The 26270-nt window shown below is 39.9% G+C and overlaps 1 protein-coding gene and 1 long non-coding RNA gene across 2 annotated transcripts in view; one reads left to right on the forward strand and one right to left on the reverse strand.

Moving 5' to 3' along the window:
• The window catches only part of LOC309662605, a 111546-nt gene extending 108713 nt beyond the window's left edge, over positions 1-2833 (forward strand). Inside the window, exon 2 of the long non-coding RNA XR_014264809.1 lies at positions 2387-2833. This is a non-coding gene — a long non-coding RNA (uncharacterized lncRNA). The remainder of the gene's footprint in view (positions 1-2386) is intronic.
• LRP2 (LDL receptor related protein 2) overlaps positions 1-26270 on the reverse strand; it is a 199779-nt gene that overhangs the window by 43798 nt on the left and 129711 nt on the right. Inside the window, exons 39-52 of the mRNA XM_082465320.1 lie at positions 24534-25454; positions 24236-24401; positions 23720-23878; positions 22143-22429; positions 21230-21433; positions 20399-20641; positions 17364-17489; positions 16102-16221; positions 13357-13488; positions 11824-12025; positions 10565-10860; positions 8207-8723; positions 5224-5376; positions 4540-4710 (exon numbers count right to left, since the gene is read on the reverse strand). Of these exons, the coding sequence (XP_082321446.1) occupies positions 4540-4710; positions 5224-5376; positions 8207-8723; positions 10565-10860; positions 11824-12025; positions 13357-13488; positions 16102-16221; positions 17364-17489; positions 20399-20641; positions 21230-21433; positions 22143-22429; positions 23720-23878; positions 24236-24401; positions 24534-25454 (3697 nt within the window). The remainder of the gene's footprint in view (positions 1-4539; positions 4711-5223; positions 5377-8206; positions 8724-10564; positions 10861-11823; positions 12026-13356; positions 13489-16101; positions 16222-17363; positions 17490-20398; positions 20642-21229; positions 21434-22142; positions 22430-23719; positions 23879-24235; positions 24402-24533; positions 25455-26270) is intronic.

A 26270-nucleotide genomic window follows, 5' to 3' on the forward strand; every position in this document is an offset into this window, starting at 1 on the left:
AATTAATTAAAAAAAAAATCTTCCAACAAACAAAAGCCCAGGACCAGATGGCTTCACAGGCGAATTCTATCACAAATTTAGAGAAGAACTAACACCTATCTTTCTCAAACTCTTCCAAAATATAGCAGAGGGAGGAACACTCCCAAACTCATTCTACGAGGCCACCATCACCCTGATACCAAAACCAGACAAAGATGTCACAAAGAAAGAAAACTACAGGCCAATATCATTGATGAACACAGATGCAAAAATCCTCAACAAAATACTAGCACACAGAATCCAACAGCACATTAAAAGGATCATATACCATGATCAAGTGGGGTTTATCCCAGGAATGCAAGGATTCTTCAATATATGCAAATCAATCAATGTGATAAACCATATTAACAAATTAAAGTAGAAAAACCATATGATCATCTCAATAGATGCAGAGAAAGCTTTCAACAAAATTCAACACCCATTTATGATAAAAAACCCTCCAGAAAGTAGGCATAGAGGGAACTTTCCTCAACATAATAAAGGCCATATATGACAAACCCACAGCCAACATCATCCTCAATGGTGAAAAACTGAAACCATTTCCACTAAGATCAGGAATAAGACAAGGTTGCCCACTCTCACCACTATTATTCAACATAGTTTTGGAAGTTTTAGCCACAGCAGTCAGAGAAGAAAAAGAAATAAAAGGAATCCAAATCGAAAAAGAAGAAGTAAAGCTGTCACTGTTTGCAGATGACATGATATTATACATAGAGAATCCTAAAGATGCTACCAGAAAACTACTAGAGCTAATCAATGAATTTGGTAAAGTGGCAGGATACAAAATTAATGCACAGAAATCTCTTGCCTTCCTATACACTAATGATGAAAAATCTGAAAGTGAAATTAAGGAAACACTCCCATTTACCACAGCAATAAAAAGAATAAAATACCTAGGAATAAACCTAGGTAAGAAGAAAAAAGAACTGTATGCAGAAAACTATAAGACACTGATGAAAGAAATTAAAGATGATACAAATAGATGGAGAGATATACCATGTTTTTGGATTGGTAGAATCAACACTGTGAAAATGACTGTACTACCCAAAGCAATCTACAGATTCAATGCAATCCCTATCAAACTACCACTGGCATTTTTCACAGAACTAGAAAAAAATTTCACAATTTGTATGGAAACACAAAAGACCCCGAATAGCCAAAGCAATCTTGAGAACGAAAAATGGAGCTGGAGGAATCAGGCTCCCTGACTTCACACTATACTACAAAGCTACAGTAATCAAGACAGTATGGTACTGGCACAAAAACAGAAATATAGATCAATGGAACAGGATAGAAAGCCCAGAGATAAACCCACGCACATATGGTCACCTTATCTTTGATAAAGGAGGCAAGAATATACAGTGGAGAAAAGACAGCCTCTTCAATACGTGGTGCTGGGAAAACTGGACAGGTACATGTAAAAGAATGAAATTAGAACACTCCTTAACACCATCCGCAAAAATAAACTCAAAATGGATTAAAGACCTAAATGTAAGGCCAGACACTATCAAAATCTTAGAGAAAAACATAGGCAGAACACTCTATGACATAAATCACAGCAAGATCCTTTTTGACCCATCTCCTAGAGAAATGGAAATTAAAAACAAAAATAAACAAATGGGACCTAATGAAACTTAAAAGCTTTTGCACAGCAAAGGAAACCATAAACAAGACAAAAAGACAACCCTCAGAATGGGAAAAAATATTTGTAAATGAAGTAACTGACAAAGGACTAATCTCCAAAATTTACAAGCAGCTCATGCAGCTCAATATCAAAAAAACAAACAACCCAATCCAAAAATGGGCAGAAGACCTAAATAGACATTTCTCCAAAGAAGATATACAGATTGCCAACAAACACATGAAAGAATGCTCAACATCATTAATCATTAGAGAAATGCAAATCAAAACTACAATGAGATATCATCTCACACCTGTCAGAGTGGCCATCATCAAAAAATCTATAAACAATAAATGCTGGAGAGGGTGTGGAGAAAAGGGAACCCTCTTGCACTGTTGGTGGGAATGTAAATTGATACAGCCACTATGGAGAACAGTACTGAGGTTCCTTAAAAAACTAAAAACAGACCTACCATATGACCCAGCAATCCCACTACTGGGCATATACCCTGAGAAAACCATAATTCAAAAAGAGTCATGTACCAAAATGTTCATTGCAGCTCTATTTACAATAGCCAGGACATGGAAGCAACGTAAGTGTCCATCAACAGATGAGTGGATAAAGAAGATGTGGCACATATATACAATGGAATATTACTCAGCCATAAAAAGAAACAAAATTGAGTTATTTGTAGTGAGGTGGATGGACCTAGAGTCTGTCATACAGAGTGAAGTAAGTCAGAAAGAGAAGAACAAATACCGTATGCTAACACATATATATGGAATCTTAAAAAAAAAAAAAAAAAAAGGTCATGAAGAACCTGGGGGCAGGACGGGAATAAAGACGCAGACCTACTAGAGAATGGACTTGAGGATATGAGGAAGGGGAAGGGTAAGCTGGGACAAAGTGAGAGAGTGGCATGGACATATATATACTACCAAACTTAAAATAGATAGCTAGTGGGAAGCAGCCGCATAGCACAGGGAGATCAGCTCAGTGCTTTGTGACCACCTAGAGGGGTGGTATAGGGAGGGTAGGAGGGAGGGAGATGCAAAAGGGAAGAGTTATGGGGACATATGTATACGTATAACTGATTCACTTTGTTATAAAGCAGAAACTAACACACCATTGTAAAGCAATTATACTCTAATAAAGATGTTAAAAAGAAATCAGGGCTTCCGTGTTGGCGCAGTGGTTGAGAATCTGCCTGACAATGCAGGGGACACGGGTTCGAGCCCCGGTCTGGGAAGATCCCACATGCCACGGAGCAACTGGGCCCATGAGCCACAATTACTGAGCCTGCGCGTCTGGAGCCTGTGCTCCACAACAAGAGAGGCTGCGATAGTGAGAGGCCCACAAAACGCGATGAAGAGTGGCCCCCACTGCCGCAACTAGAGAAAGCCCTCGCACAGAAACGAAGACCCAACACAGCAATCAATCAATCAATCAATAAATAAGGATGTGAATTTCTAAAAAAAAAATTAAAAAAAAAGAAATCAAAAAAAAAAACAATAGGAATAACCAGAGGAGTTTCAAGATCACTAATTCCTAACCACAGCTGCTTTCCTTCTGATGGAGCTGGTTCAGTTCTTGTAGGTTTATAACCTCTTATGTTGATGTTCTCCATGAAGCATTCTTTCGATATCCTGGGATGAACACTGTTTCCTAAGCCATCAGAAGAAATCAGAGGAAAGCAATCTAAAGCTGGACTTCTGTCTCCTCAGGAAGACAAGGGAAGAAGCAGTTTTCAGAGACAGCTTGATTCTCAGTATAACCTGAGCGGTATAGACTAGCTGAGTTAACCTAGAGGCCAGCAGGGTTAGCTTTGTACACACTGGTAGCACATGTATTATTAATCATGACCCAGACATTATTAGTGAATCTAGGTCTCATTCATTCCTGTGAACCTATGTCAGAATACTGATATTTTAATATTTAAAAATCTGGGAGCAGACCCTAAAACTCACAAGAGGTGGAATGAGCTAGCAACTAAAGAAGTTGATAACATTAGCCATGTGATGTTAGAAATTTTTTCCAAAATATCATAATTTATGGAAACTTAAAGAAGGCATAGGAAAACCTGAATATCTTCTTGACCTCTGTTAATAAGACTGCAGATAAATGACCAGAACTTAGTCATTATCTGTTTCTTTAAAAAGGTCATAAACCAGAAAGCAGTCTTGAGGCCTTCTCCTTCAGTTCTTGCATGATCTCTATATAAAGAGCTCAGATACTTTGATGAGTATTTTTTGTCAAGTGTAATTTTTTTCAAAATAAATTTAATAGAATGACAGGATTTTTTTAAACCTTTAAAATAGCTCTAGTGAATTAACGACAATTCCCTGCTTTGGCATGCAACAGGCTGTGTATCTGGGTACTAGTTCATAAATACCCAGAAGACATTACCATAGTCCAGCTAGGCCATAATTAGCAATGCCCCGAAATAAACATGTACTGCTTGACTAATAATTTGTATTATCTTTTTTACAAGGAGTATTTTTCATTGAACAGTATAATTTTTCCAAGTCTATTAATCACATATTTGGGAGGGTAGAGCAAAGTAAAGGGATAAGGGAATTAAGATGAGCTGAGCACTAGGCTGACTACCACAGGGGAGAGATTACTAGCTGCTTTGTTAGGAGTATAAGGAGTAAAAGCACCAAGACAAAATCCTGATCTGTATGACTTCAGAGTTCACGCTCTTTCTCTTGCACCATACCACAGAGCTCGGTGAATTGCCTGTAGGCGCTTTAGTTAGAAGTGACTTCCAACAAACAGGCCAGTTAGAAGCTGCCTGGGATTAATACACTGGCAACACAAGCACTGGTGTTTGGAATGAGCAGTCACCCAGGTTGCTTTATTCTTTTCTAAGTACGTACTCAATGTAACCCAGGTGGGCATCTGTCCAGTAGAGTAGATCATTGGTGTAATCAATGGTGAGGCCATTGGGCCACTTGATCTTGGTAGAAATAATCACAGACTTATGGGTTCCATCCATGCCTACTCTCCCAATGTATGCTCGGTCAGCCCAGTCTCCCCAGTAGACATGCCTGTTGGAGCAAACACAAAGGGTCAGTCCCTGAAGCCAAAAGAACTCAGTGGCAAAGACATAAGCTCTCTCCAATTAGAGAAATGGAGTTTACATCCTACAGAGCCTTTCATAAAGGAAGAGAACTAATCGAAAATGATCTAACAGGGCATGATGCACAGGAAATGCTCAAGAATGAACATGATTAACTGGGGATTTCAGTGGATTTGACATGGAAAGTCCAGTAAAGGTGGGTTGTTGTTTTTTTAAACCATAAATTACTTGCATGCAGCCAAAATATGTGACTTTGAAAGTGAAATGGTGTGTCACGGCAAAGAAAATAGAATAGCTGATGAATAGCATTTGAACAAGCCATGCTTCTACCCATAATACTAAGCCATTTACCAGGTAGGAAAAGCAGAAGACAAGCTCCAACAAGACACTGGCCTTGATATCACTACGTGAACAGCCTTTTTGGTAACAGAGGTGGAAGAAGGGCATGAAAGAAGAGCCCAAGATTACAGGGAGACAATACCCATATCGAGGGTGCAGGGCAATTCCTCTGGGATTGTCAATGCAGAAGGTGTTGTTGGCATCCACACAGTGCTCGGCCAGCCTGCGGCGGTATCGACCATTGAGGTCAGAGACAGAAAGGCAATTCAGGTGGGAATCCACCCAATACAGCTTTCTGAAAATGGAGAAATGGAGAACCAGGAGTTATAGCCATTTTACTTGCGAAACAATGCACATTGAGCCACACAATTTCCGATCCAAGCACATTTCCCCCAGGCAAACAAGGACAAGGGGAAACACAGTTGACCTTCCTGCAATGAGACAACAAAAGATGCAAGAATGTGTGCTCCTCTTCCTGTTGTAAGGTGATGTCACCTTACAATAGGAAATTCTGGGGCCACACTTCACACAAGGATTCTGGCTTTACTTGCTTCATGCAGCAAAAGGCATCTTTCCCAAGCAATGTTCCAGGCTTTAGAGGAGCAGGGAAGCAGAAGTGAGAGTGATCAATGAGTATCATGAACTACAGTTTAAATGGTGGAGTCCAGGAAACAAACTTGTCTAAGTGTTTTCATTGAGACTGCACAAGGGAACTCTGAATCATGGCATCCTTCAGATAAAGAAAAACCTGACCCCCTCCCTGGCCCTGTCCCAGTAGGCTGGCAAAATGAGTTTCTTACCCTGTGCCAAGTTTTATTTAAACTCAAAAAGCTTTAGAAACTTATTAGAATCTCTTACCTCAAGGATATTTCAGTTCTGAATATATTGCTATTCAATAAAATCCATTTATTTTCTATAAGGCAGGGTTCTTAATCTGGGGTCCTTAATCTGACACCAGGGTAGCCTAGGCTCTGGGGGCGGGGCGTGTACCCTCTAAAACTGATGCAAAATTGTATAAGCATAAATTTGTTAAGTGCTTTTATCCAGCAAGGGGTCTGTGGGTTTCACCAGAGTCTTAAAGTATCCATAACCTTCCAAAGGGTTCAAAACTCCTAGAATGAGTGTCACTTGAGATCTGATAGTCAATTCCTACTGAAACGATTTCTCTTCCAAAAGACCCCAATGTCTCCTTGCCAGAGGTAAGCCTGATCCAACCATGCGAGGTGTCAGAATATTTAACTGTTAGGACAGTAGCATCTGTTTAGGCTTGGGGATGAGGGAATGAGTATGCATAAATGCACAAGCCTTGCTATTTAATTCAGTTGGGTAAATCCTGATGTATGAGATGGCCACAATTTTAGATTCCAACATTGTAGAGGGTAATAATAGCAATAATAATAGCAGCTATCAATTAAATGCCAAGCCCTGGGCTAAGGACTTTTTCAAATATTATATTATTTAAGATCTTATTCCTGTTTTCTTGATGAGGCTGCTGAGGCCCAGAGGTTGCTGATTAGTAAGAGCTAGAGCAGGAATTCAAGACTGGCTACACCACAGGGCACTCCGCTCTGTGGAGCTTACTGCCAACTCATTAATTTCTCTTTATTCCACAGTCAAAACACTGACCCAGTGAACAGAATATGGAGAAGACACTCCATGCCCACTCCAGGAAAAATTAAGAGGACTGAGAACCAGCACAATTTTCCACGGTGCATAATGGTGCTTTGAAAAACTTGTATATCAAGTTTAAGGGCCTTGGAAACCAAACATCCTTGAGTTCACTATGAACATCTTTATTGATATTGGGGAAATTGTTTCAAATTTCAATGTAATTAGTATCTTAGGACTGTCCCCTACAAACTTAAATGTGACTGCGTTCTATCCTGCCTTGTGTTTTAAGGAATGTTTAGCCTGGCTGTGCTCCTTCTTGAACATTTGAGAAAATGCTTCGGTCATGAGATATTTTATCCTACCCTCACCCTAGACTTTTTTGCTCCATCTTCCTCAGTACCACACATGTACCTAATTCTTTCCCCTGGTCAAGAACATGCCTAGAGTGAGAGGAAAGTAGCTGAAATCCAGGGGAAAATATCATCCTACCAGTTTTGGGGAGAGGGGGCTGAATGACAATATCAAGGCTAAAATATTATCTTTCCCTGCATTGCACCAAAGGATGAGATAGGAACAGTACTACAATTAGTTCTATTCCTGCAAATCATTAATCACTATGCTTTTTGACACCCAAAAGAGCCATTATATATAAAATACTTGTATTCACATGATCAATATTTTATTCATTTTTCTGTAGGCAGTTCTTGAGCACCTATGGCAGGCCAGTTACTATTCAGGTAGAACTAGGGGGCCAATTCTCCATCCCCCATCTTAGGATCTTTACCCTTAAGATGGTCAAACAGAGAAGATGTGGAAGAGTCCTCTGTAGGTCTGGGGTGACTGAAGCAATAATATTTGCAGGCTAAGTGCCTACAGCTTCATGTCAACCACAAAGCCAAATATCTGATAGATTCAATATTCAATAGAGATGTGAAGAAGTGTGGTTGAGCTGGTCAAGTTGAATTAAAATATCACCGTCTACCTTAAAGATGCTCAGAGTTTCAAGTTAGCCATTCTCTATTTTACAACCAGCCCAGGCTGCGAATAAATAGCATTGTAAGCAGCCTGTGAACGCCAGGAAAGCAGGGGCTGTGTCTGTCTTGTTGACCTCTAGACCCCAGTTCCTAGCATAGCACTGCATGCAGGAGGCACTCAGGCAACAGCTTTAAATGACTGAATGCACCAACGAATGCATGCATCATCCCTTCACATCACCTCCAGTTAACTGAATGGCCAGTAATAACAGAGCTCTTTCCTCCTTTGTGATGCCCCTCCCCATGAAATTGATACCATAAATTCTTAAAATCACTAGATTTTAGGTTCTGTGGTATCCCATTTGATTATTAGGTACCTAGCAGAAAAAAACAAAAACATGCAGAAGCATTAAAATGTATCCACCTATTAACCCAAGTTGGAAAAGATCAGTTCTCTGTTAGGATGAAAACATGGTTTGAATACTTTTTTAAAAACAGAAAGCCTTTTAACTCTTAAAAAGCGCCTCAGCTTTTTCTTACCTGGTAACCCAGTCGACAGCCAGACTTTCTGTACCCGGTAGATTGTACTTTAGGACTGTCTCCCTGTTTGTCTTATTCAGAAACATTCTCTCAATGACTTTATTCTCTATATCAAGCCAGTACAATCTCTTTTCTACTCGGTCAAAATCCACTGCCACAGCATTACCCAGTCCTTGCAAGATGAGGGAGTATAAATGGCCATCGATAGTGAGATTTCTCAAATAGTAACGGTTACTAAAAATGAGATCGGGCTCGATGTTGCTGTTCTGCCGGCAGGTCTTTCCATCTGGCTCACGGATGTAGCCTGGGGCACACTTGCAGATGTAAGAGCCCAGTAAGTTCTCACACTTCTGGCTACAGACAAAGGGCGTCTCCTTGCATTCATCAATATCAACACAAGTCCTCTTGTCAGACAACAGCTTGTAACCAGGGTTACAAGAACAATAGAAACTGGTTAAAGTGTCTGTGCAATTGTGGTCGCAGCCACTGAGTGAAGGGTCATTGCATTCATTAACACCTGTAGGAAAAAGACAGTTATCAGAGAACCTAAGTTGACAGCAATGGATCCACCATAATGGTCCAAAGTCAACCTTCCCACTGGACAGACCCAATCCTTTTTGTTTCGTTTTGTTTTGCTTTGTTTGGACAGACCCAATTCTTAATGAATCATGCTAAAAGAAGACAGATAAGAAGGGATTTCTAAAGGTCCTACATTATTCAAAAGTCAATCTTACTCAACTTCCTCCCAACTTGATCCTTCACCAGTGGTTTTAACAACTAATACAACCAACAAGTTTGACTTCTAATCCTATACCTGTCAATCTTCTTTTAATCGATAAATTTAGAAGTAAAATAGCAGGAGAGAGGAGAAAGAAGAGCAGACGAGCCCACACAGCGGTGTGCTGGTAAAACAGGTCTGGGGTGTGGGGTGGGATGGGGGGAGGGGGGAGCTCTAATTTGTAGCCTCTTCCATTTCAATGGTGCCACGACTCACACCATGGCCAATTTCAGGCTCCCAGTGTGACGTCCCTGAATGTGGAGATGGGAAGAGAAGCGCTCACTTGACTGAGAAACACAAATGGGATGAGCCACCCAGCACCCCAGGAGGGTACCTCTGGCTGGTCCTGTGACACATGGCCATTCACATTCAAAAACTATCTACGGGCTTCCCTGGTGGCACAGTGGTTGAGAATCTGCCTGCCAATGCAGGGGACACGGGTTCGAGCCCTGGGAAGGGGAAGATCCCACATGCCGCAGAGCAACTAAGCCCGTGAGCCACAACTACTGAGCCTGCACGTCTGGAGCCTGTGCTCCACAACAAGAGAGGCTGCAACAGTGAAAGGCCGCGCACCGCGATGAAGAGTGGGCCCCACTCGCTGCAACTAGAGAAAGCTCTCGCACAGAAACGAAGACCCGACACAGCCAAATAAATAAATAAATAAATAAATAAATAAATATAAATTTTAAAAAACTATCTACACAGTGGGGAGAATATTTCCTTAAGATTCTATATTTTATAAATTCTAGACTGGTTTACTTGTGGGAGTTCGGTGGGGGTGGGGGGAGGGGCTGCCAGTTAAACTCTCCCCTTTAGTCACCTGAGGATGAAAATTAAGAACAGGCTAAGGGGACTTCCCTGGTGGTGCAGTGGTTAAGAATCCGCCTGCCAATGCAGGAGACACGGGTTCGAGCCCTGGTCCGGGAAGATCCCACATGCCGCAGAGCAACTAAGCCCGTGGGCCACAACTACTGAGCCTGTGCTCTAGAGCCCACAAGCCACAACTACTGAGCCCGCGAGCCACAACTACTGAGCCCACGTGCCACAACTACTGAAGCCCGTGTGCCCAGAGCCCGTGCTGCACAACAAGAGAAGCCACCGCAATGAGAAGCCTGTGTACCGCAATGAAGAGTAGCCCCCACTCGCCGCAACTAGAGAAAGCCTGCGCGCAGCAACGAAGACCCAATACAGCCAAAAATAAAAATAAATAAAATAAATAAATTTATTAAAAAAAAAAAAAAAACAGGCTAAGGAATCCTAGCAGAGAGGCAGTGAAGGCAACAAGTCATTGCAAGATGCCAAAAAGAATCAACACTCTCTGCTGTTAGATACCGATGGCCTGAATTTGTTCATCTCCCGTTCTCTGTAATGACTGCCTAACTCATGAATTAGTCCAAAAAATGTTTGTGACTGACCTTATATACCAAGAAATCCTTGCTTTTTGCTAGACAAGCAATAGTAATTTTCTGGCAATGTTCTACTTAGAGAACCAACTGACAAGTCCTGCTAAGTCATGAAGGGTTGAAAATCCACATTCAGTCCCCCTGGTTTCCTTTTCCCCAATCTTCTGTTATACTCACCACATCCTTTCTCATCACTGTTGTCTAAACAGTCATCTAGATGATTGCAGACTTTCACCATCTCGATGCAGTTCCCATTGTCACACCTGAACTGATGAGGGGGACACGTGGTTTCCGGGGTGTGACACAGGTGCTCCAGCTCATCCGAGTCGTCTCCACAGTCATTTTCCCCATCACAGACGAAGGCCTTATAAATGCAGAGCCCATTCTGACAGGTAAAATGGACCTTGTCGCAGGCAGGGTACACGCAGTCCCTCTCATCACTGTAGTCACCACAGTCGTTGCGCCGGTCACACCTGTGTTATGAAACCCAGTACCACTCTTGAGAGGGTTTTTTAAATATGTTTCCAGCATTTAAAATCAGAATATTTCAGGTGAAAATCCAGATTCCCAACTTCCCTCCAAACAAATGACGCTGACTAGTGTCTGTGTCTCCTAGCTGCAGCACTTGCCCGAGGGCCACCTCACCTGCCCCTCACTGTTGTCTGGTTGACCCTGAGCCACAGCGCCCAGACCCATTTATCATCATGCTCACACTGTTATTTTTCTTACAGCAGAGAGAAGAGAATGAAGTATTTCTTGTACCCATGCCTCTACTCCAAGTGGAAAACCAAGAGCCTCAGCTACCCCAAGAAAGAACTTTCTTCTAGCAAGCCCACTTCATTCATCTCTCTGGCCCTCCGTGCAAGGTCACATTATGACCTTCATGGACCCTAGGCACTTTTGCCTTCATGGGCCCCTTCCTCCATAAAAATATTTATTTATTTATTTATTTCCCTAGAATAGTCAAATTCATAGAGTCAGAAAGTACATCGGTAGATGCCAGGGGCTGGGGGTCAAGGGGAGTGGGGAGGGGGAATGGGGAGTTAGTGTTTAAAGAGGACAGAGTTTTGGTTTAGGAAGGTGAAAAATTCCAGAGATGGATGATGGTAAGAGTTGCACAGCAATGTGAATATACTTAGTGCCACTGAACTGTACACTTAAATATGGTTAAAATAGTATGTTTTATATTACGTGACTTTTACCACCATAAAAAACATTTATAATTAAGGACCACATTGGTATAAAGCCAGATATATTAATATTATTTGGTATTAAAATACTTTCTTTGACCTAAAATTTCTCTTTTTTTTTTCCTTTTGATTTTAAAAGAAATCCAAACATTTTCATAGACCACTAAAAGTACCATGGGCTCCAGGCCCCAGTCCTGCCTCATGGAAGTTTAGGTTTGTTGGTAGACTGTTTAATCCCCAATTCACCTGAACCAGTCGGGGATACACAGTCCATTACTACAGGTGAACTCCGTTTCAGAGCAGGATCTCCTGGTGCAGTTCTGGTGCTCATCATAGGCATCAGAGCAATCCGCATCGCCATCACAAACCCAAGATTGAGGGATGCACCTCCTGGATGGAGACACGCTACTTACACAGAGAAACTCAGAACTTGAGCAGCTGTGACTCTCTGAAACCAAAGCACATGAGAATCAGAAATCACATGAGAGCTCATTCTAGAAGTCAAATTCATTCTGAACCATTATTTATCTTGCTTTACATTACATAATAGTCTGAGGGATGAAAGGAAATGAAGGGGAAATAGGTAGACAAACTACCCTCCCAAATTTTCATTTTAATTGCTTTGGATCTTTGATTTTTTTTCAGAAGTAAAAAGTAAAGATAATAGAACACCTCATTTAGTTTTCCATAAAATTAACGTAAGGTCACATTTTTCCCTTAGGCCTATCAAAACTACTCACATTTTATTAATTGGATACCAAAAATCCCTTACATTTGGTAACATTTTTTAGTTTACAAAGTATAATCACACAAACACAATGTGAGATAGGCATTTTTATGCCAGTTCTACAGATGAGAAAACTGAAGCTCGCAACGGTTGACTAGATAGCTCAAAGTCATAGAATTTTCCAAAAAGCTAGGGCTTCTTTCCTAGGTATCTAGGAGCTGTGTCTATCAATAAGAGTTGTCAGAAACCAAGACACTGTTAGGAAAGAGCTAAGATGCTAAAGTGTAATCATGAAAGCCTGCAGAATAAAATACAGGTATTTTATCCAATCTCACTGAGGGTAAAGAGGAGACAAGAGGAAGGGAGTCTTGGTGAGGAGATATGGGAGAAAAGTATATGCTACAGTCCATGTTTGTGCAGCTGCCAACCACCCACTTCATAGAATATATGTAGAACCATGGACCACCACCAAAGTCGTGGACATATGAGGTAACAATCAAATGCAAACATCATGGAGTCATTGTTTTTATTATTCTACCATGGAAAGACACTCTTCCAAGACACCTTAGCTAAGAGTTCTATGCTCTGTTGGTAATGGGAGATGGTGTTCCATAGTTTGTTCCATGATTCACTTAAAAGGAATGACCCCCCCCCCCGATCCCCTAACAGCTCTAGGTATTTTCTGTTGCATTTAGGTAATGGAAATAATGTCCTAAAAACTGGAGGCACAGTTAATTGCAACACTATTAAAACTGCTATTAAGAGTGGCCAACTGAGTTCTCTTTATCTGCTCTAGAAATGTAGGACATTATTTCCTTTACCTAAATGCAACAGAAAAAAAGTAAACATTAAAATCATTTTTCATCATTTTAAAGCATTTAAGTGGATGATATCAAACATTCTTGAGCGTAAAAATAAAGGTAACATTCTATCTGTGTGCATTCAATAAAGAGGAACCTCTCTGACAACCATATACTCCAAAGACAGAAAAATAAATCTACTGAGTTTCCCTGGAATGTGACAATGCAGAGGAATCGATTGTTTGCACTTACCACAGTGGTGTCTTTCATCCTCATCACTCATGTCCCCACAGTCATTATCACCATCACAGACCCACTCTACTTGGATGCACCTGTTATTGTCACACTTGAACTCATCACTGAAGCACGTTGGCTCAGAAAACTCTGAAAAAATATAAAAAGCACTCTTGGTGAGAAGAGTGGTTTGCAGTCCAGGAATCTTGGGAGAAGCCTACTACAGCATGGGCTTTCTAGAACACCAATTAGAGTTCTTTAATCATATCCCACATGTCAACGAATCAAGTTGTCATATGCCAATAAACCCAGAGACCCCTCAAAATTAGCCTAGGGCAAAAGAAAATTTAATTTTAACCACTAAAAATACAGCACAATGAAACAGTAAGGAGAAACATGACTTTTCATAAGCTGGTAAGAAAAGAGTACATATCAATACAGTCTTTGAAAGAAACATATCCCCTTTGACACAGGAACGCTAATCCTAGAGATCTAGCCTATAAGAATCTTCCCACAGATGCAGGATGTTCATGCTAGCATTATGTCTTATAGTGAAAAAATGGAAACAACCTAAATATCCATCAGTTGGGAAAGGGATAAAAACACATGAAACACCCATACTTTACAGCAATATTCAGCAGTGCAAAGGAATGAGATAGAGCTGCATTTTCTAACTGACAAGATATTGTTAGGCTAAAAAATAAAAAGTGGGGGGGAAATTGCAGAAAAAATATATGTAGTAAGATCCCATTTGTGTTTTTAAAACTACATGTCAGGATATATAGATAAAGGTAAGAAGAATTCACACTTAATAGTGATTATGTCTGGGGAGGGAGGAGACTGTAGGAGGGTGAAGGAATGGGGATTTTACTCTTTTATACACATCTTATTATTTCTTTAAAATAATATCTGTGTATTGGATGTTCACCAAACTTATTGTGGTAATCATTTCATGATGTATGTAAATCATGCTCTATACCTTAAACTTACACAGTGCTGTATGTCAATTATATCTCAATAAAACTAGAAAAAAAAATCTCTGCATATTATGAGAATGCATTCATATTAGATTGTGTGTTTACTTCTATTTAAATATGTCAGACAGTTGGTACTAATTGCTATTACTATGACTTTGGTTCCCATGGAGAAGTCTGGAAACTCTATTTATTCTTCATATATCTGAACCAATAGTTCATATATTTAAACCAATCTCTAAGACTATTCTACCCACCTAACAGTTATTAATTATTTCCTTTACAGATCCTCAAAACTCTATGTGCCCTTTGTTTTCTCAAAACTCTTAGTGTTGGGGAAAAAGAAATTGGCAGAGAGCTTCTAATACCACTTTCTATTAGCCACAGAATTTGAACCTGAGGGAAAATAGGAATAGAAAATAGTCTGAATTCAGCTGCAAAACTAGGCTAATGGTCTTAAGGAAATACCCCTCCAGGGACTTCCCTGGTGGTGCAGTGGTTGGGAATCCGCCTGCCAATGCAGGAGACACAGGTTCGAGCCCTGGTCCGGGAAGATCCCACATCGCCGTGGAGCAACTAAGCCCATGCCCCACAACTACTAAGCCTGTGTGCCACAACTACTGAAGCCCGCGTGCCCTAGAGCCCGTGCTCTGCAACAAGAGAAGCCACCACAGTGAGAAGCCCGTGCACCGCAACTAGAGAAAGCCCACGTGCAGCAACAAAGACCCAACGCAGACAAAAATAAATAAATAAATAAATAAATAAATTTATAAAAAGAAAAAAGAAAATACCACTCCAAAAAAAAGCTTTATATGTGATGATACTTACTGCAGTGATACTTATAATACAAGAAAAAAATAAAGCAATCTAAATGCTTAAAATAGAGGCAGTTAACTCAATGATCACATAACCACTCAATGGACTATCACATAGCCATTAAACAGGAGTATGAAGACTTTGTAACAGGGGTCAGCAAACTCTCTCTTAACCAGACAGTATACATTTTAGGCTTACAGGCTATATGTTCTCTGTTGCGCCTACTTGACACTGTCATTGTAGCAAAAAAGCAGCCATAGCCAGGATGTGGCTGCATTCTAATGAAACGTTATTTATAAAGACAAGCAGCTAGCCCATGGCCATAGTTTGCTGACCCCTATACAGCAATATTGACGGACAAAAAAGCAATGTATTAGATTTTACCTTTATATTTTTTAAATTATGTAAAAAAAATTGTGCATGGATATAGATTAGGACTTGCAGAGGTAAATAGCATACTTCAAACACAAGCAACACACAACTGCCTCTAAGAATATAACTAGAAGGTCCTTGGAACATCTCAGGAAGCTCAGATGGCCATCAGACCCTACCTCCTCAGCTGGCACACAGAACAGGAAGAAATGTGTGCCCCTCATATGCCCCCTCCACCTGTATATGATGATTTCAATCACTCTTGGATCCTCCCACAGTCTTATGGGTCAGAACTCAGCCAAATTCAGAAATTCCAATTCAGACAGAGTCCATTACAATTAACTGAGTTCCACAAGCCAGGCAGGTACCAGGTGCATCACCAACATAATCTCTTTTCATCTGCATCGATCAGCAACCTCCATATCCTGACCAGCAACCCACCCAGTGCCCTGCATGAACAGGTTTTTAATGAGTGTCTGCTGAGTGGTTTCAGCAAGGAGTGCAAACATTCCACAGCCAGAACCATAGTCTATATTTGAAGTAGTCAGAAGAGGGTCTCCAGCCGCGTTACAATGCTTTTCATGCTTGCTTACTCTCTTACCACAAGTGTCAGGTTCATCAGAGCCGTCAGAACAATCTCTTTCGTGATCACAAAACCAAAAGCTAGGAATACAGGATCCAGACGTGCAGTGGAACTCATCACTCTTACATGACTTAGAGACTGCAGGAGGGAAAGAAGATAAAACCCATGAGCAACACACAAGCTTGTTCCTAATAACCTGCCTGTATCTCTGATCTGGATACGAGTTGCCAAGAAAGGAAGGCTGAGGCCTGGGAAATGAGTTTTTGTATAAGTTTTCCACTGGGAGGGAGGAGTATGGGAGAGCAATACCACTCCAGTTTCCCAGGATTTTTTTCTAAATTCCAGAAATTCAAAAATGAATTGCATTTGTTAGAAATACCAAGAGACTATTTTTTTGACACATGAAATCACAAATTATAGATAAAAGAAAACTTGGTTCTATGTTTTCTGCCATAACATAAAATAAAATAAATGCTATTTAAAAGCAAAAACAACAATATAACCAAATCTGAGTTCACCCTACACACAATCTTTTAGCCATCTTAGACCATGATTCTAGAGAGTTAGCAAAGTTCTGCTCTTATTCATCCTTGTAATTCATTTGAGTAAATGACTCTGCCTACATGAGAACATTGATTCTTTTCTCGCATAACCTGAGGTAGTTCTGGTCTGATGTGTTTTCTAGATTTTCTGCTACCTCTTGCCACTGTTTTTACAACTGACCCCTGCTCTTGGACTGGAACCTGGCCTGGTGACAATCACTAAGTTCTTAAAGGATGCATCTATTTACACCAATAGTCTCAAAATCATCGTGCTTAAGAAAGGCCTTTTAGTTGAACAGATACAGGAAATTATTTGATTAAACCAAATGGCTAAATATGAAATTAAGGTTTCTGAAAGTCAAACATATGAAAAAGAGAGAAAAATTCTTTCAGTTACTAATGGCTACTACAAATGTATCGAGAGCATATACAAGGGCTCAATGTGCAAATTCTGCCTGGAGTTCCTGAAGACAAAAGGTCTTTAATTGCAGAAAGTTAGGCATTAGAGCTGGTCTCTGGAAGAAATATTTGGAGTCAGGCATTCAGCCAGGGAACAGAGAGAAGGGGCTTCTTATGTCCCTACAATTACATCCTAAAGTAACTGCCTACTGAATCTACTTACAAGGTCAATTTGAGATGACAAATTGAAATTAGCCCAAACACCCAGGCGATGTATCTTTGCATTAGCTCAAGACATGCATCCCTGGAACTACAGAAAGAGAAGCAGGTTTATCTTACCACAGAAAATGGGGTTTTCATCACTCATATCTCCACAGTCATTGTCTCCATCACACAAGAAAAGATGAGGAATACAAACAGTTGAATTCATACATTTTACGTATCCAGGCTGGCACGTGCGATCAGCTTGAAAAAGACAACCAGATAAACATTTGGAACATACCCACCACATATACATCATACACGTCCACGCTAACAGATCTACTGCAGAATCAAACCACCAGAAGGGAAGGATGTTCAAAGCTATCACAGAGGCATGATCCACGACACTTATGGGATGCCATACATTCTACAGTAAAGAGAGATATTTCCAGCTGATACCGGAGGTCATGGAGGAGAGGGGAGGCTGCTTTATAGTTTTAATTGTCCGTTTTCATTATTTAATAGCATCAGCATGACTCTCCACTCTTGGTTAAATAAACGATGGCATATCCACACAATGGAGTAATATGTAGCTGTAAAAAGGAATGAAGAAGATCTCTGTATATTGATAAGGAATGATGGTATGATCTCCAGGATATATCAACAGTAAGAAAGCAGAACACTAGGCTATCTTTTGTGTAAGAAAAATGATGACAGTGTGTGTGTCTAGCAAGAAAGAAATGCTTACACTAAAAACAACAACAATGATGAAAAGATAAAACTAATGAAAATTGTAACCCCTATGAACAGATTGAGAATAGTATGGAGAGAGCAGGGTGGAGAGGACAAGGATGAAGGACTTCTGTGAATGTACCTTGTCATATAATTTTGACTATGAAACCATGCACATTATTTTGTATAAATAAACATAATGAAATAAAAATAGATAAAGAAAAGCAATTCCTAAAATTTGGAAACAGTAACAAATGACTGCATATTCCTAGTGGGAAATAATCTAAGAACAAGAAGGACCTAAAATCTTTCATTATATTTGTGTGGTTACTTTGAAATTATTATAGGCATGTTGAAATTATTATAGAATAAAGCAAATAAGTGACTATGTTAATGTCACTTATTACAAACCAAGATTTTAAGTAAAAGAGACATGATTATAATATCCAAAAGGTAAAAAACCTGTTATCCCAAATTAAAATGGAAAATACCAATATCATTTTTTTTCCCTTAAGAATTGTATTTCCTAGCTCTGTCCAATAAAAAGGCCTAGAAGCAATAAAAGCCAAATAGGAATGGGTAACGCAACACTGCGGTAATTTTTAAATACCACAAAAGGAATGAGGCCAATTCCAGGTCTGAGACAGGAAATGTACAAGTCTGAGCTATGGAAGACTGAATGGGGTCAAGTCAAAATAACAGAGAACCCAACTTTACCAGGGTTCCTGCTGGCTGAAGATAGAACAATTAAGCACCGAAACCAGTAACTTACGTCACTGCATTAAAATTCAAAAACGTAAAAATCCATGAGTTTAACACAATAGTAAAAACAAAACAAAGCAAAAACTTAGTGCTCATTGGTCACTAACTCATTACTCTCAAAAATGACAAAGGGAAAGAATCAGACATTTACCCTGCAGAATTTTATTTCAGGGTAACAAAACAGTTAATAAGGGAAATTTCTTCTTTATGGAACATCAGCTAATAAATGTGCAAGGAACAATAAAAATTTTAAATGCCTATTTTGTAACCCTTAAAGTAATAATGAATTTATGGAACAACCATTCATGGATGCTAAAACCACTGGGTGAAAGGTTGATGGGAACTTCCTAAGGGAAGATTCAGGCTGACTTCTAAATTCACTAATTAATTTCATCCTCACTTAAAGTGGAACAATCAAGCATTATGTGCTTCATTATGTGATACGACAAGAAATAGCTCCACCTATGAAGTGTTCTTGCCCAAAGAATTGAGTCTAATGTAATCAAACCTCTAGGCCTCAATTCCAGCCTAAATCAACGTGTAGACCTTGCCTGAATCCTAATTTGAACAGAGCAACTGTTGACATTTTGGGGACAAGTGATAAAATTTGAATATGGACTGAGTACTAGAGGATATTAAATAAGTATTGTTGATTTTGTTGGGCATAATACTGGCATAGTAGTTGTTTTTCGAAAGGTCTTTATCAGTGATATGTATGTCTGGGAGTTGCATTAAAATACTCAAAAAAAAGTTTGGGGAGATAGATGAAACAGATTGGCCACTTGTTGAATAAAAAAAAAAAAAGCACACCCAAATAAATATTGTGTTTAAGTGCCTACAAAAGCAACGGAGCATGTAGATATACCCAAACTAAAAATACATTTGTGCTCATGCTCCGCCCTTTTGTTTTCTCAAGGTTCTGAAGTGCAAATCCCAGAAATTTTGGAAAATCAATTCACTAAAAAGCAATTTACCAGAAAAACTAAAGAGACAAATCATTTCAGTCAACACTGTACTATGTACCTTTTTGCACAACAAACATTAAACACAACACATTAATCAATCATTTTTGTCATTAACCACTGGTAAAGCTTTAAAACAATCAGATGTATAAACCAAGGAGAAAATACTGAACGTTAAATAGTCAATGGTTGTACAGATCCATAAATTTAGGTGAATAATTCAACTACTAGGTAGAATTGTTCTAAAAAAATCACTTAGGGGCTTCCCTGGTGGCGCAGTGGTTGAGAATCTGCCTGCCAATGCAGGGGACGCGGGTTCGAGCCCTGGTCTGGGAAGATCCCACATGCCGCGGAGCAACTAGGCCCGTGAGCCACAACTACTGAGCCTGCGCTTCTGGAGCCTGTGCTCGCAACAAGAGAGGCTGCGATAGTGAGAGGCCCGCGCATCGCGATGAAGAGTGGCCCCCGCTTGCCACAACTAGAGAAAGCCCTCACACAGAAACGAAGACCCAACACAGACAAAAATAAATAATAAATAAGTAATAAATAAATTTTTTTTAAAAATCACTTAGTAGACTGTATTAAAATGAAATGTATGTTTTAGATGAATACTATGGGGTTTTTTCTCAGAAAATGCATTGTCTTTATATAAAAATTTCATCTCCCAAGCTCTAAGACTTCAAGACTCCAAAGCACAAGTACTGAAGATGAACTTACAGCAATTTTTCTCATCTGAAGCATTGTGATCATGGCAGTGGTCCATCCCATCGCAGACTAAGTGAAGTGGGATACACTTTCCATTACTGCAAGTAAATTCCGTGGTTTCGTTACAAGCCCTGAACAGGCACCCTGCCTCATCACTGTTGTCACCACAGTCATTGTAGTGATCACAACGATAACGATATTGGACACATCGCCCGTTGGCACAGGTGAAGCTTGTCAAAGGGCAGGTGTGATACGCTAAGAGGAGGGGAAAAAAAACATTGAAGAAGCTTCTGGATTAAAGCATCATCCCATTTTCTAAAAAGATACAAGCAAATAAAATAAGACACTTTGGGTTTACCTTCCAAGGCAAAAGCTGCAAAACGCACTGCATGCAAAGTGAGATAACACTTTAAATTAGTTAGATTAAGCAAATATTTTGTATGCTTCTTTTAGCAAATGAAGTATTTTAAGCAAATGGCAAAGTCACTCCATTTCTCTACCATCTCAATGTATAAGTTTATCTCAATCACATTAAACTTAATCACGTTAAGTTTGCAAACACAATGCTTTAATGTGATTGAGGCTCAGAGAGGTTAAGTAACTTTCCCAGGGCTCTACAGACTGTAAATGGCATCCAGCACCTTTGCTCTTAACCACTATAGAGGTGCTTCCTAATAAAGCATCACACACTACCTCATAGCACATATATCAGCTTATGTGTGATTTAAGCAAAGTGCAGTCTAGATTCTCAGAGTAAATGTTTTTCATTTCTAAAAGGACCAAACACTTGGTACATTGTGAGTTCTTAACAAAAGTTCTAAAAGTCCCAAAAGTCCAACTCACCACAGAGAGTTTCCAGCTCGTCACTGCTGTCACCACAGTCATCGATGTCGTTACATTTCCACTGCTCTGGGATGCAGTACCCACTGAGGCAGGTGAACTTGGAACTATGGCACCTTGTACCATTATCCCGGATGCAGTACTTATTGTTGTTGGCCAGGTACCAGTGGCCCTCGTGTGGACACTGACACTCAGGGCCATTTGGACCTGAAGGAAGGTAGGCCCAGGAAAAGCTAAAGATTTGTGTAGCAAACATTCATATTTTCTCCTCCAGAAGAGCATTGGCAACAGCTTCTATATTAAACACGCTATAAGACAAGCCATGGAAACTCTACTCTGAGTCATTTTTCCATCAATAAGAACCACCACCAATCTCTAATAAATGTGTCTACTTCACCTTAATCTTTAAACCACTATCTCTTGACCTCACTGAAACGTTAGCAATGATTCTACCTTCTCAGCAAAATCTGCAAAGCAACAGTCTCAAAAGGCACGTCTTCCTATGAATTTGTTGTTCTCTATAAAACACACTTCTGAAGCACACATCACACTCTAAAATATCCACTATAAACAGTACCTCCTAAGTGAAAGAATTAAATCCTTTTATAAGGAATGTTAGCTCATTGATGAAATTTCTATTCAAGACATGAGATGCAGCAGCCAAACCTGCATGTTTCTTTCTAACTCCATCAAGCTTGAATTAAAAATGTCTTTGTAAGAAGGCTCCATATGGAATACAAAAGAAACCTTTCAAAGTCTTCTTCTCAACATACAAACCCTGAAATCTATTTTATAAGTTACTCTGAAAACAAAGAGAATTTTTTCTATTAGAGCTGAATATTCCCTCAGCCTTCCTTACTAGTGGTCATCATTATTATTACTCTCCATGAGTCTATCTTCATGGCCAGTGCCTTACCTGGTGCACAAATATGGCTGCAGCCCCCATTAAACTGATCGCAAGGATTGTGACACTGCTGCTGGTCCTTCACGACAGCACGAATACCCTTAGGCAGGAAGGGAAGAGTCGTGGTCATTGCAGTCTGACTTGACCCATCATATTTGTTTGCTCGGTAAATTTTTTTAGTGAACCAGTCACTCCAGTAAACATACTGGCCATAGACAGCCAAACCAAAAGGATTATTGGCTCTGCTGACAATGACCTCCCGCTCCAGGCCCTCTAGAGTGATGCGCTCAATCTTCTGCCTAAAACGAAGATGGAAAAAAAAAAAAAATGCTGGACTCCAGAAAGAATAAGTTCCTCAACTGGTACCCAATGCCTGAGCCCAACCATGGCTTTACACAAGCCCCCAACTTTCTTTTCAAGTGGAGCATATGGCAGCAAGAAATGTTTCTTCTGGTAATGGGAGAACTTCATCTGCTTATCAAACAATGGCCTATATAAATCATTGATTTCCACATATTAATATAACCCACAAGTAATCCTACAAAAGGAACCAGACTGACATTTGAAAACGGGAGGGTATTAAGAAATAATACATGTATTGCATGGAACTCGGTGTTTAGCACAAAGTAGTCACTCAATAAAATGTGAATTACATGGGACTTCCCTGGTGGTCCAGTGGCTAAGGCTCCGCACTACTAATGCAGGGGGCCCGGGTTCAATCCCTGGTCAGGGAACTAGATCCCACATGCTGCAACTAAAAGATTCTGCATGCTGCAACTAAAGATTCCCACATGCTGCAACTAAGACCTGATGCAGCCAAATAAATAAATATTTTTTTTAAAAATGTGAATTACTTTTCCCTTCCCACTCCCTTAATGACTTTTTCCATTTGTCATTTACTTTGAGGTATTTACCTAGAATGATCCAAATTTAGACACAAAACATCACTGCTTTGTTTCAAGTGAGAAAATAAAGATGAAGTTGTTAGGTGCTCAGTGTCACAAGACCAAAATCATAAGAAAATAAGCAAGAAAAGTTAAGATTCCCACCATGTAGACACCAGCCATAATAAACAAAATCATCTCATCTCTTCAATCGTTAGGATGATTGGAACGTGAGTAATTTCAGGAGTACTTGGAGAGTTACATATAAAATTAGAGCTGACAGAAGTTTATAAGTAAAACACTATGAAATTGAGAAGAAGCTAGCACAGAAGAAAGAACTTTTTTGAGAAGATGACGAAAAGACAAAGACTGAAGGAAAATGTTTTTACAAGATACTGAATGCTAAAGCCCAGAGAAAACTTACTATCAGTGGGCATTTAAAAGTCATTCATATTTTATGGTAGTCACATGGGGCCTGTAAATTATAAATTGAATGACTACATTTGTAAATATAGTTGAAATTAACTTGTCTAGTAATGCATCTTTAGATGCCTTCAGTTCACAATTATTCAATCTCATGATATAGATCAAGTTTCACAGGTGTATTCACCAATATTTCATCACATTATGTATATCCCTCTCTTTTTGAAGAGGGAGGAAGAAATCTTCTCATCAACACCCACAGGAATAACCAAAGACACATACAGATTAGCATCTGCCCAGTAGAGAAAGCCTTCTTCATAGTCCAGAGTGAGCCCATTGGGCCAGACCAGGTCACTGTTCACGATGGATTCCCGGAAGTTTCCTCCCAGTGTGGCTCTCTCAATTTGGGCATTAGTACTCCAGTCAGTCCAATACATGTACCTAGTGATCCAAAAGGAGTCATAATTCATCACAAGGAACCTGACTCTTTTTACTTAAGAAAGATGGCAGCATTCTTTAACTGTAAATTGACACCAATACGGCAAAATGAAACCCTACTCCATTCCCATCCATACAACTTGCCCAATGGGGATTTACTGAGTCAGAGCATTAATTCCCTAGTAAGCTGCCAATTTTCCTAGCATCAATGGGAGTTCCTTCCCAGGTAGAGTCACTCATGCTCTTTCACCCTTGAATCTGTAGCTACAGTGCTACAAGCCCACAAAACACTGGCTTCTCTATGAGCATAAAATAATTTCAGACCCCACTCCCTCCAGAAATAAGCAGACCATGGCATACCCTTGGCAAGGATCTAACACAATTGCTCTTGGCTTTGTAACTCGGGCTATCACAGTGTGCTTAGACCCATCCGTGGCAATGGACTTAATTGTCTGGTTGGTGTAGTCACTGTAATAAATTCTTCTATTGATCCAGTCAAAGGCAATGCCCTCAGGATTCCCTATGCCTGGACATACACCAATAAAAACACAAAAAGAAGTTAGAGTCTCAATATGCATTTTAGAACCCCTGGGTTATCCATGTGTGTTGATCCCATTGTGTCTCCTTCCAAGATAAGCTACACTTAGAGTGCACTTACCCGAAACAACAACGGTGGGAGAACTCCTCCTTGAATTCAGGTTGACATAGGAAATCTGGCCTTTTCCAGATTGTAAAATTTGTGTGAAGTAGATTCTGTTATCTATGCTGTCATAGTCTAGGGCCACGGCAATTCTTTCCACACTTATTGCTGTGAAAGGGTGACTATAGTCCTCAGGGTCAAAGTGTAAGCTCCTCAAGGAATCATCCAAGGCAAAGATGAGGAAATTTTCTGATGAAATGGCACAGCTCTTGCCATCACCTTGCAGGGTCCCAAAGGCACAGCCACATTTTGGGGTGTGCAATTTAGGCAGAGCAAAGCAGAAATGGGTGCATCCTCCATTATCTTCCAAGCAAGGGTTGTTGTTGACCTCTGCTGGTGACCGGGGCTGAACATTCTGGTCAAAGATGGTCACATCTCTTAGCCAGTCGATATTGTCCCTTATCACTGTTGGTGGATCTGCTTTATATGGTTCCTTGCTAGCTTGGAAGATTTTTTTTAAATTCCTGTCTACCCATATGATAGAATTTCCAAATATAGTGATGGCATAAGGAGCTGGGTAACGACTGCCAAAACGAATCACTTCAGATTCCCCTCCATCAATGCTGACCCTTGCAATTAAATCTAAAGCATCATCAACCCAGTAAACGTAGCCATTGCTAAGGTCCAATGCCAAGCCCCGTGGTGTGGCAACGATGTTTGATACAAGCACAGTTCGATTGGTACAGTCAAGAAAAGAACGTTCAATCTTTGGGTTTTGTCCATAGTCAGACCAGAAGAGGTATCTGCTCTTGGGGTCTACAACGATATCCCTGGGCATATCCACTGTGGTTTTAAGGAGAACACGGCGATGGGTGGTATTGATCCTTAGAACTTCTATTAGTGTTTCAGACCTAAAAGCATTGGTGAAATAAAGATTTCCTGCAGAAAAATGAAAGAGCATGCTGATGAATGGAAAAACAAGAAGGAAGAAGAAGATACCATTTGTAAGATTGAGGTTTGGGTCAGTATATGTTGTCTTTTCCAGGATGATAGATAAATATCTCAGTTTAGACTTAGAAAAATAAATATTTACTCTTAGGAACTAAATAGATTGTTTCTTCACATTTAAAGAGAATGTAACTCTCTTCAGCTTCTAAAGCAGATCAGAATTCATAGCAAACATCATAACCCACTTTCTACTGAAAGATGTATTTTCCAGAATGTCCTTCCTCTTCTACCTGAATCTTCAAAGACTCATTATCATGACATACCTTCTACTCCAACATGATGAAAGGAGCAAAGAGTGAGAGCCAGCAATATCTCAGGTTGTTACCTATGTCATCAAATGCTCTTTCTGTTTGGCATTAACGTGAGATCTTTTCTTGTCTTTCTAACTAGTGTAGAGGTTTTCATCCCACGGACCTTCTAAAGTCACCAAAACAAAAGGCCATTTGCCTTTGGGCATTAAAGAACAATGTAAATGCTAGAATAAAAAGCATGGCAGGAAGATAGTTTAAGGAATAGAGAGGGAGCCCACATTGATTCCATGTAGTCAGAAGTCTGTTGTACTGCTACTAAGGGTTGGCAAGCTTTTTCTGTAAGGGGCCAAATAGTAAATATTTTAGGCTTTGCAGAGTATACAGTATACTCTACTCTGCCACAGTAACATGAAAGTGATCATAGACAATACATAAATGAATGGGCATAGCTGTGTTCCAGCAAAACTTTACTTAAAAAACAGGTGATGGGCTGCAC

The sequence above is a fragment of the Balaenoptera physalus genome (genome assembly GCF_965194825.1).
Source record: "Balaenoptera physalus genome assembly, chromosome: 6".
Lineage (NCBI taxonomy): Eukaryota > Metazoa > Chordata > Mammalia > Artiodactyla > Balaenopteridae > Balaenoptera > Balaenoptera physalus.